The sequence below is a fragment of the Halyomorpha halys genome, unplaced genomic scaffold (genome assembly GCF_000696795.3).
Source record: "Halyomorpha halys isolate HHAL.00 unplaced genomic scaffold, Hhal_1.1 Scaffold29.1, whole genome shotgun sequence".
Taxonomy (NCBI): Eukaryota; Metazoa; Arthropoda; class Insecta; order Hemiptera; family Pentatomidae; genus Halyomorpha; species Halyomorpha halys.
The window spans coordinates 91,358-102,477 of NW_027115892.1; the positions used below are offsets into that span (position 1 = coordinate 91,358).

At 31.9% G+C, this 11,120-nt stretch overlaps 1 protein-coding gene across 1 annotated transcript in view; it reads right to left on the bottom strand.

Moving 5' to 3' along the window:
- LOC106684379 (Brother of Yb) overlaps positions 1-6,699 on the bottom strand; it is a gene marked incomplete in the record, with an annotated part of 45,625 nt that extends 38,926 nt beyond the window's left edge. The window contains 2 exon segments of the mRNA XM_067052887.1: positions 2,142-2,169; positions 6,633-6,699. Of these exon segments, the coding sequence (XP_066908988.1) occupies positions 2,142-2,155 (14 nt within the window).
- Positions 6,700-11,120: the final 4,421 nt, after the last annotated feature.

Sequence of the window (11,120 nt, forward strand, 5' to 3'; positions counted from 1 at the left end):
AAATTTGCACTATTTAATTATTTTATATTAATAAATTAAACCAAGTTATTTTAATAGTGAAAAAAATTTAACAGAAGAATTGATAATACTACTCTTAATATCAGACCATAAAACTGATGAAAAATTATTAATTAGATAGGACATTATCGATTGCCAAGGCTGTGTTGCCCAATATGAAAGAAATTGTTTCAGCATATGTTGAAGAATATAATACTGTTGTACCTTCAAAAACTTCATCAGCATACAATTTACAGTAGCCATATCCATTTTTTCCCTCTCCAGTTTTTTTTTAGTAAAAAATTACAAAATGAAAAACACTTCTCAGAATATTTTTTTATTCATCATAGTTCATACTTAATTTTTCTCTTTAGTTCTCAGAGTCAAAATAAAACCACAACCAGCTAGTAAAATGTAAATTTTTTTTTTTAACCACAAATCTCAATGAACGCTTAAACAAAGAAACTGATGAACCAATGAAAAAAAAAAATCATTGAAATTATGAGCCAAACTGACTCTAGAGTAAAACTGAAGTCTGAAAATTCCAAATATTTTGAGTGAGGGAAAAATCAGCAACAGTATAAGTATGTGTATATATATTTAGTATTTGTGTGTATATATGTATATATTTTTTGTTTTTTATTGCTTTTAAGGAAGGAGTATTCTAGTTTTCCAGATTTTCAGTCACTGGCCACCTTTTCAGGATAGTTAAGATAAAAATATGAGCCAATTAATTTCCTTAAAATGGCCCTTAGACATTTAATCTGGTGTTCCCAGTCCATCTTTAGCTAATTTATCTAAGGCAGAGGTTCCCAACCCATAGAAGTCTGAGCCAGAAAGTGAAAACCATGCACAACCCAACACAATCCTGACTTGACTTTAAGCTGTTCTCTGATAGCAGTATTTTTAGGTTCATTTTGGAATGAACCCATCTGAGGTAACCATAGGTCTCAGGTGGGATTATTTTTAAAAACATCTTGAGCTTAAAAGGTTTGCAAGTAGCTACATTTGGGTTTAATTCAATAAAGTAAATAATACAAAAAATTATTAATGAGGTGTAGATAGTTGACTGTAGATTACTGATTGGAGAGGGTTGTGTGTCAGTTGTGGGTGTGGTCAGCAAAGAACATAAATAAACAAAACAATATTTATTTATTTTATGCCGACGTTTCGACCTGAGTTTCAGATTTTCATCAGGAAGTAAGTAGTAGGCTGGGCCAAAACTGGTTTGATATAGATGTAGTTGATATATGTCCTAAATTATGAATCTGGCATGTAAATATGAAACCAGAATTTTGGTATAGAAAATGTTTATCAAATGAAAATTAAAACCTATATTTTATTCGAGGGAATAACCCATCGTTAGCAAGACATTTTTCCCATCTCTCTGACAATATAGGGATGCAAATTTATTTTTTTTTTTTTTAATGCAATCCTATAAATAGCAGTTATTGAGCCATTTTTGTAAGGTGTGGTGAAGCGCTGCTCAGCAAGGCCATTATGAAATGGCAACAGAAATGAAGTATTTAAAAACTAATATCATAATCCTGAACACTGCAATCCATAATTGGATCTAGATTGCCTTAAGAATTCCCTTTCACTTTTTCTATCCTGGAAGAACGCCCAGCAGTTCCTCATTTCAAAAATTCCAGCATCGGCAACTACTCCACCAAATTCAGCTTCCCACTTTTTTTTTCCATTAGATCTTATGCTGAACAGCTTCTTGGGGGTTAAATTATTATTATACTTCATGTATCATTGTCCGCCCATCTCTGTATTGTTATCCAGATATGCTTTACGACAACTGGCTCCTTCCTTATACAGGTCGATCAATATAACAAAAATAAAACCCATATTGGGAGATCGTTGATTGACCATGTGTATTCATAAATGTAATATGGTCTGGGTGCAGTCAAATAAACTCAAATAGTAATGACGCAACAGGACCATATTACATTTATAAAACCCATATGTACAGTAATTCCATTAAAAATTAATCACATTAGTAACATTGTAAGTATCGCAGCTGAAGAAAGTTTATCATTTACCTCACAAATTACACTATACATAGAACATAAGTTTAGTAGTATACTGTTTTACATACAACACAATACTACAACAAATAAATAAAACTATATACATACTACTCCTCAGTCATATTTAATTCCAATTCTGAAAGCCCAAGAAAAAATAGAATTAGTAAAATAAAAGAGATGGTAAAAATCAGTGGTTCTCAACCTATTTTGTAACATGGTTCCTTCTGGAGTTCCATGGTTCTTCATTTTAGCTCAAAAAATACTATTATTATTTTGTCCACATTATACACAAATCTACAAAATCTATATGATAATATATATGTCAAATTGAGCATATTTTGGGCACATGATTATATTGAGAACCACCAATATAAATTAATAACTACTATTTAGGAATGATAAATTAATCAATGCACAATAAAAACAATTTTTATTTCATGACATGTTGTTTCAGCCATTCATGTGAACCACCTTCAGACCTAAAACACTACAACTTATGAGTCAACTACAACTTAAGAGTAAAACCCAAAAGATAGGTCATATTTAAGGATTGCAACATCGACAGTAAATAAAACGACAAAAATTTATTGTACAAAACAACAAAAATTTACTAAAAAACGAAAAGAAAAAAAAAGAAATCTTATGTAGCATTGAGTGATCCATAACTAATTTATAATTCTCATCTATCAATACTGTCAAGTACCAACCACCCTTAATGATGATAATTGTTAAATGAATAATTTATTTTAATCATTGATAGCCAAAAATTTATTTTCTTACTATTCTAATTTATTAACAATTTTTATTAATAATATTCATAAAATAGCTTTAATAACATCAGTTTGCATTACCTACCTATGAAGTTTAGCTCAATAAATATAATTATTTAAGTACAAATTATGAAAATATAATAGAGTATATAATAAAAATACACAGCACTAATTAAAATACACAACATAAAACATAAAATATAGTTATTACCTTTAAGATAAAACTTGAAAATTATTTAATAAATAATTCTTTCAAAATTCAGATAAAGTAATTGTTATAGTTTTTTTTTTTAACAATTCAAAATTATCCTCTGCCACAGACCACTTTTATCCTATTTGTTCCTTTTTTTTTTTTATTCCCCTTCCTCGCCATTTTTGAAATACAGGGTTCGGCATGGTTACGCATGCCACTGCTACCAATAATGATCAATTTTATATTACTACTGGGATACCATTTATTTAATTTATTTATTATTCACTTGAACTGTGGCGCAGCCCAGCACTAAAGTGAGTGCCTTTTAGATGGGTCTGCGCCTTTTCTACCAGCATCTGTCTAGGTGCCTCAAATTTGTTCCTACTCTGAGAGTAATGTTTCTCCACCTAAATAAATAAATATACTTGAGAAACCTGAGCCATAGTTTTTTCATGAGAGATAACTTGCAGAGGTGACTTGATCCTGTAAAGATGCTCAGGTTTTTCATGTCTTTACGTACAGGATCTGCCGGATATCCACCGACAATTACTGTCACATTTGAGTATATGTATAGTACATTATGTACAGAAAATTGAAACAAATTGTGCTTTGCTTTTTAGGGCTGATTTACAAAAATTTTATTTTAACTTTTAATAGTTTTTGAACTTGATATTAAAATAATCATTCATAATTCTATTTTTTTTATCATGTTGGGGGTTGGTCTAAGTCTTAGGCGGTTCTCCAGCCTGGTATCCACATTACAGAAGGCCCTTGACAAGGCGTATTCAATAATAAGTTAGGAACGGCTGTGCCAGAGGATGAGCCCTGGACACTGACGCAAGTAGAGGAGGTCAAGGTAAGAGAGAGTCTGAGGTAGAGTAACAGTTCTAGTTCCCAAGATGAAGCAGACGGACTAGAACTGTCAAGATAAGAGCCAGCTTACCAATTGCCGAGATGAAGCGGATGGACCAGTAAGCTGATAAGGCTAGGTGCAGCTCTAGTTGCCAAGATGAAGCGGATGAACTAGAGCTGGGGAGAGACGAGATCAACTACACTGGTTACCGAGATGAAGCAGACAGACCAGTGTAATCGTTGAGGATCAGGTTACAATCTTAGTTGCCGAGATGAAGCGGACAGACTAAGATTGCTGGAGAGAAGGAGAGGAGACAGGCCGTCATCTTAGGTATGCGTACAGAAAAACAACTCTTGTGAGAATCGATTGGCAATGAACTTCTCTATCTCAAGTAGAGTGTAAGTACGCCACCAGTGCTATGACCAGGCCTGGGAAGGAGGTGGGTCAAAGATCAAATTGAGGGTTTAGAGCTCCTTTATTTATAGGCCTAGTCCATGCGGCTGTGACCAAGAAGCGGTCGGTACATGTCTGCTTGAGATAGGTTCGTGCATTGTTTTGATATCGTTAATTAATCATTGTTAAGTGTTAGGTACAGACATTATTAATATATAAAAATGATAATATGTTTTTAAAAAATAAAGTAATATGTAAATTTCAGAGCTTCAGTGAGTCTCGAAGTGCAGCGCTCTGGTGATTTGTGACTAAACCGCTTGCTCCCTCCCGCTACAATCATTAGATTCCCACATAATACATAAAAGGAAAAAAAAAATATTACTTAATAAATACAACCATTCTTATAATGCCATCCCGGCAAAACAAGAAAATGAAATAGCTGGTATATGTATATATGTATATATATATTTGTAAATGCCTTCTTCTTTGCTCCAGGAGGTAAGAAAGAAAAAAAAAAAACTTAATAAATATCAACCTTTTCAGAATTTACAACATAGATAAAGTAGGAGGGAAGAGGTTTATGGATATTAAACATTTCAACAAAGTTTTGATAATATAACATAGAAATGGGACTAGAAATGAGGAATATGAAAAATTTATATTTGGCTCTACTGTGGGAACCTTCAGATAGCCTCAGTAGACGTGAGATCACAACTACTGGGTGGAGATTCCCATGGAAAAAGAGCTTACTACACTTTATAGACATAACAAGGATTGCCTCAACTAGTCAGCGCAAAGCTCCAAACACTTTGATCGATTCAATCATCATCCTGCAGACTGCCCAACCATTTTATCAGGATGGACTCCACTATGTCTGTGAAGAGTCGACACTTCTTCACGATGGTAATCTTCTTATTTCCGAGGACTAGATGTACCATTGGATAGCCTTACCTGCTTCAACCTCTTTCTGTTGTCATACTCAGACAACCCTGCAGTATCAAAATAAGAACAAAAGTACTAGAATATTTTCACCTTTTTTCAGGCCTCTCTGTCCACTAGAGGTGCACCACTAACAGCCATGTTCTTGGTCTTCTCAATTTCTAAGCCCATTATTTTGTAATAAGCATTTAGTGTAACTAACATCATTACGAGAAAGACCTTCCACCTCACAAATACATTATGATAGTAAAGAATAAGGACAGAAATTTTTTATTTGTAATCAGTACCACGGCTTCACTGATTGGTGCAAGTATATGTCGAAAGTTGTACGTGACAAGCTATTTTCTTTCTTCAATCCCTCATGATACTATGAAAAGGACCAGAAAGATGGTCCTCACATCTTATTTAGTGCATGTCATTGCTGTACAAGTGCCTCACCAGCATGTATCAATGAACTACTAATGCCTGCTTCTCAAAGTCCCACTCCTAGTTATTCTCTAGGCACAGAATCATAAGACTCTTTCAGGTCTACAAAAGCTAAATGAAGTTCGAGCTTCTTTTCTTGGGACTTCTTAATGAGTTGACTAAAAATTAATGTTATCTGTGCATGACCAGACTGTCGTAAAATCTACTTGCTCCTAGAGGATAAAGTATGCCTTCTCTAACTTGTCCCAGAGCAATCTACCCATGATTCTGGCAACAGAACTTTGCAAGCAGATTCCTCGATGGTTCCTTCCCCAATTCATATCTTTTGTATAGTGTATTACCTAAATTCTGATTTTCATCCAAATAAATTAGTCCATTACTAATTTTGAGATCTTTTAATGTAATTATTATATTTATATATATTAAGATTATATTTTTCTCCTCCATTGGTCAAAAGCTTGAACACAACAGTGCTTGATTTTTACATTCTCATGTCTTTGAACACTGAGTCCATGACATGTCCAAAGGTATAAAAATTATAATTTATAGACTATTGTGTTTTAATTTTTATCCTAAAGGCAGGATAAAAAAAAGTAAAATGTTTTATACCTTTCCTAAAAGCTGATAAGTACTAAAAATTGTTCAAATAAGAAATGTGTTCATACTGAAATTTGAAATAACTATGCAGGCATTCTCTAGCAAATTATTTTATTTATAGTATTTTTGACTGCTGCTAAAAGTACACTTAATTTTAGAATTAATCATTACAGTCATTAATCTGTGTGGATGTAAAGCGAAAAAAAAGGTAGCTGATAGCATTATAATTCTTGGAAAGTCAGTCTGAAATTAATCACTTCCATAAAAGTTCAGAATATTGTTAAAAATTATCAAAAATACTGCATTAATCCATTATCACCCTATCATTTTTTTAAAATTTAATAATAATAATATAAAACTAGATATCGTGAAATCCTATGGAAATATAATGCAATACTTATTAAGCTAGAGTTTTAATTAATAAGTACCTGTAATCACTTAAACAGTTAACAGAGTAACTCAGATGACAGTCTTAACATAAGTTAATCCAATGGGTTAAGTTCCTTTAAAATACCGCTCGAAACATAGAGGTAGAATCGATCACAAACCAAGAAGTTAAGGCATTCTTAGAAGGAACTTAAAACATCACCTATATTGTTAACATTCTATCACAATTTTTCACTTATTTCTATACTTTATTAATTACTTTTAAATCTTTTTATGTGCTCCTTTTTACATCTCACCTTGTACTTTTATATATATTTTTATTTTATTTTGTAAACTTTCATTTCCGATTTTTAAATTACCTTATTTCACTTTATATTTTTCATGTTACTCCTGTTCTTTACTATTATCAGTGTAGATAAATGATTATTTTCGCGATATATAAAAACTACAGTTGTTATTATTGTCTAATTATTTTTCTTATTTATTTCTTTGAATTTTTTTTTTTTAATACTCTTTACTTACTTTTACTTTTATGTACGTCTCCTGTACTTTTTAACTGTATATTTTACGTATTTAAAAAAAAAAAATTTACTCTTACCATTGTTACTTATTTTTTATTCTTATCATTGCTTATTCAAGTTTATTTTATATTGATACTATTTTATGTCTTCCTTCGTTTTATTTATTTGTAATTTCTTATCACTTTATTTTTACATAATATTTATCCTAGCTTAAATTACCTTATTGTATCTTATTGTTGTAATATTCTTAGTTTTTTTTGTATCTTTTTCTATTTGTTCATTTTTTGACCACAACCCTGACCATCTTCTTATATTTTATATGTTTGCTTACTTAACTTTACACTTTGCCTATACACTTATATTGTATTGTTACCATACTACATTTTATTCACCTATTCTTATTTATCTTGATTATTATTTTAACATTTACTGCTTTATTGTGAACTTTCATTTCACATTGCTTCAATAGTTTATTTCACTTTACGTATTATTTATGACGTATTTTTAATATGGTTTATGTACTTCATTTTACATTTTACCTATAGACTTATATTTTATTGTTTTTATACTGTGTTGTATTCACTTATATTTATTTATCCATTGTTTTTATTAATTTTCCCATTTACTGTTTCAATATTTGTAAACTTCCACGAGTTACATCACGATTACTACATTACTTCCACGATCAATTCAAAAAACAGTTGTTATCATTATTTAATTATTATATATATTTATATAGACCATATATTATATATAGGGGCAGCGGTAGCAGCGTGGTAAAGCGCCAGTCTACCAACCCACAGGTTGTCAGATCAAATCCCCAGTCCCACCCGGGCTTTTTTCAAGCACAAAATAACGCAAAACTCACTGACAACCTCCCCACGAGCATCACAAAAAATAGAAGTGGAGTTGACGAACTCACCCTGCGAAAAAAAACATGTCAAAAAACGCGCGATGTATTAGTAAATGCATCGTGTAGAAATACGGTGTATTTACTAATACATCGTGCGAGGACTTAGGTCTCCATGGTCTGTTGCCCATAAAATAATAATAATATATTTAGGTTTACATTTTTTATTTAGTATTCTTCTTTTACATTTATTGTATTATACCTACATTGTTTTTACTCTAATATCAAAAACTGTATTTTCTGTCGGTATACATTATTAGTTACTTATTCTATAATTTAATTTTTCCTAAATCAGATATTTCGACTATTATTATCATATTTGTATATCTCCTTTTATTCCACCTATTCGAAGTTAAAACCGTTAACGGTTCCTCCCCTCCACTTTCTTTAATTTAGATATTCCACCAGTTTCGTAGTGAGCTGAACAGAAACAGGTGGGTGGTTAGGATTTGTTTTTTGTTCTTTATTCATTTATTATTATTATATCCGGTTTTTCTCGCTATTGTGGGTTCGGTACCTGAGGTGGGGGACCTAGAAGTCCAACCACCTTCAGATTTATTTTATTTATTTATTTTCTCTTTTCAAATATTTAAAACCTTTCGCACTTTACGTACTGTGTCTAAGAGAACCGACTGTTGAGCCTCTCTTAGTACATCACAACAGGCACTCTCAAAACTACCTTAATTTACCTTTTGTATTTATCCTATTATGTCAAAATATTTTTAGTTGTTTTTGTATCTTTTTAGCCCTGATGAAGCTCTACAAAGAAGGGCGAAACGTCGGCAAATAAATAAATGTTAACTATTTTTATTTTCTTGTGACCGTACTCCTGACCATCTTCTTCATAATTTGAATTAATAGGCCAATTATTTATATATGTGTGTATATATATAAAACATTCTTAGTAGGAACATTTACCCTGACTGACGGGATGATGAGGTCTACAGGCTGCAGGAGACGTCTCATCTAAAGGGAAAAAGTCTGACAAATAAGGGCCATTGGAATAGAGGAACACAAGGGGCAACTTACCCAAGGTTCCGATGCTGAAGCAACCCTTTTTCAAATTGAATTTTTTTTAAATACAAATTTCGTGACTTGAAAGACTAAGTTCTTACAGAAAAAATATACCAAAATCAAAATTTGTACATTTATGAATCTTTGGTAATAGCGTCATCTTTGAAGTAGGAATCGAGATCAGCCGAATCAATCCAATTTTTCAAAATTGGGTTTCCAACGGTATACCGAATTTCCGCAAAGCTGCTTTAATTTTGACGAAATACATATTGAGGTTGGAAGTTCTGAAAACATCAGCTACTCAAAAAATTACAAATATCTTGTATTTTTTTTTTGCCTGGTTTGACGTACTTACGTTTTTCCTAAAAAAAAAAAATTAAGAAGTGGGTTGGGTTACTACTATAAGCACTGCTATTTGGAAACGTTTTTTGTTCTTGGCCAACAATATCCCTTTTTGCTTTATTTTCTTAGAGGAGTGAAGGTGCTATCTTTTTTTTGTGCTACCGTTTCGAATACTAAAACGGATGTCCATTTAGTAATGTCCGCCTGTTTGAAAAAAAACTGAGAACAAGGAAGCAAAATGTACTAGATACTCGTATTGTTTTAGGAATCTATTGTTTATTAACTTCCCAATCTCAATATCTCTTTAAAATTAAACTATCACCGCAAAGCTCGGTATGCCATTGGAAAGTTGATAAAATGAACTATTTTTTTAATTCCCTAGATTGTACCTCGAAAAAACATTACGTGATATGTGACACTAAAGTCACAGGTAAAAAAGGTAAGGTTAGTGTCAATGAACTAAATCTTTAGTATAATTGATAATTAGTTTTGTAAGTATGCACATTTATTCGTGTTGAGGAGAAGATTAGTATTAAAAATAAAGGAGCATTTATTAATTATAAGCTAGCATATTAAATTAATTAATACTAATTTAATTAGGCAGTGACATAGCCAGAATTCTGTTTCGGAGCGAGTTCCGTACAAGTTTCTACTTTTGAGACCTCTGTGAAGTTGGCCCCCCATCCTTGAAAAATTTCAATTTTTTTTTGAGTTCTAGTAGTATCCATAAGAGTTCTAGAGTTCTCAATTATTTATAGGAATAGTTCTGATGTTATAACACCAACAATACCGGTCAAATGCCCGCGCGTAAAGTTCGTATTTTGTGAAACTTTAACACCGTATATCTATTTTCCTGGCAAGATTAGGGATTTATTCAATAAGGATAATTTTTAGAACTCTTGGGGGGGGCAACAGAACTCTCAACAGAACTCCCAAAAAACGAAAAAAAATTCCAAAAATTTTTGATCGCGAATTTTTAACCTGAATTGAAAAAATTCAATTTTTTTATGAGTTCTAGTAGTATCCATAAGAGTTCTAGAGTTCTCGATTATTTATAGGAATAGTTCTGATGTTTAAAACACCAACAATACCGGTCAAATGCCCGCGCGTAAAATACGTATTTTGTGAAACTTTAACACCGTATATCTATTTTCCTGGCAACATTACGGATTTATTTAATAAGGATAATTTTTAGAACTCTTGGGGAGCCAACAGAACTCTCAACAGAACTCCCAAAAAACGAAAAAAAAATTCCCAAAAATTTTTGTAACTTATGAAGTCGTAGAAATTAAAAATTCTTTGAGTTCTAGTAGCTCCTATATGTGATTTAAGGATTCTAATAAAAAAAAGAAACATTTGTGTTATTTAATATAAGAAATTAAGTATAAAATTTAATTAAAAGGTAAACTAATCTGGTTTGATATGATGTCATCTAAAAATGGAGACACAGCTGAGATAGTAGTGGAAAAGGGGAGGGAACACTTGTTTTCGAAGCATCCATGAAGTTGGAAGAAGATAAATACGTGGAGAAGATGGTTAGGGGGATGGTTTGGTCAACAAATAAGCTAAACTCTAGTGTTGCCAGAACCTTTGCCTTTACTTCCTGATGAAGACCTGAAATTCAGGTCGAAACGTTGGCAGGAATAAATATTTTTTTGTTTATTTGCTGATCGCACCTCCCCTGACCATCTTCTAAACATCTTTCTCTATGGTTTCAAAAATCGATATCTATTATTGGCGGG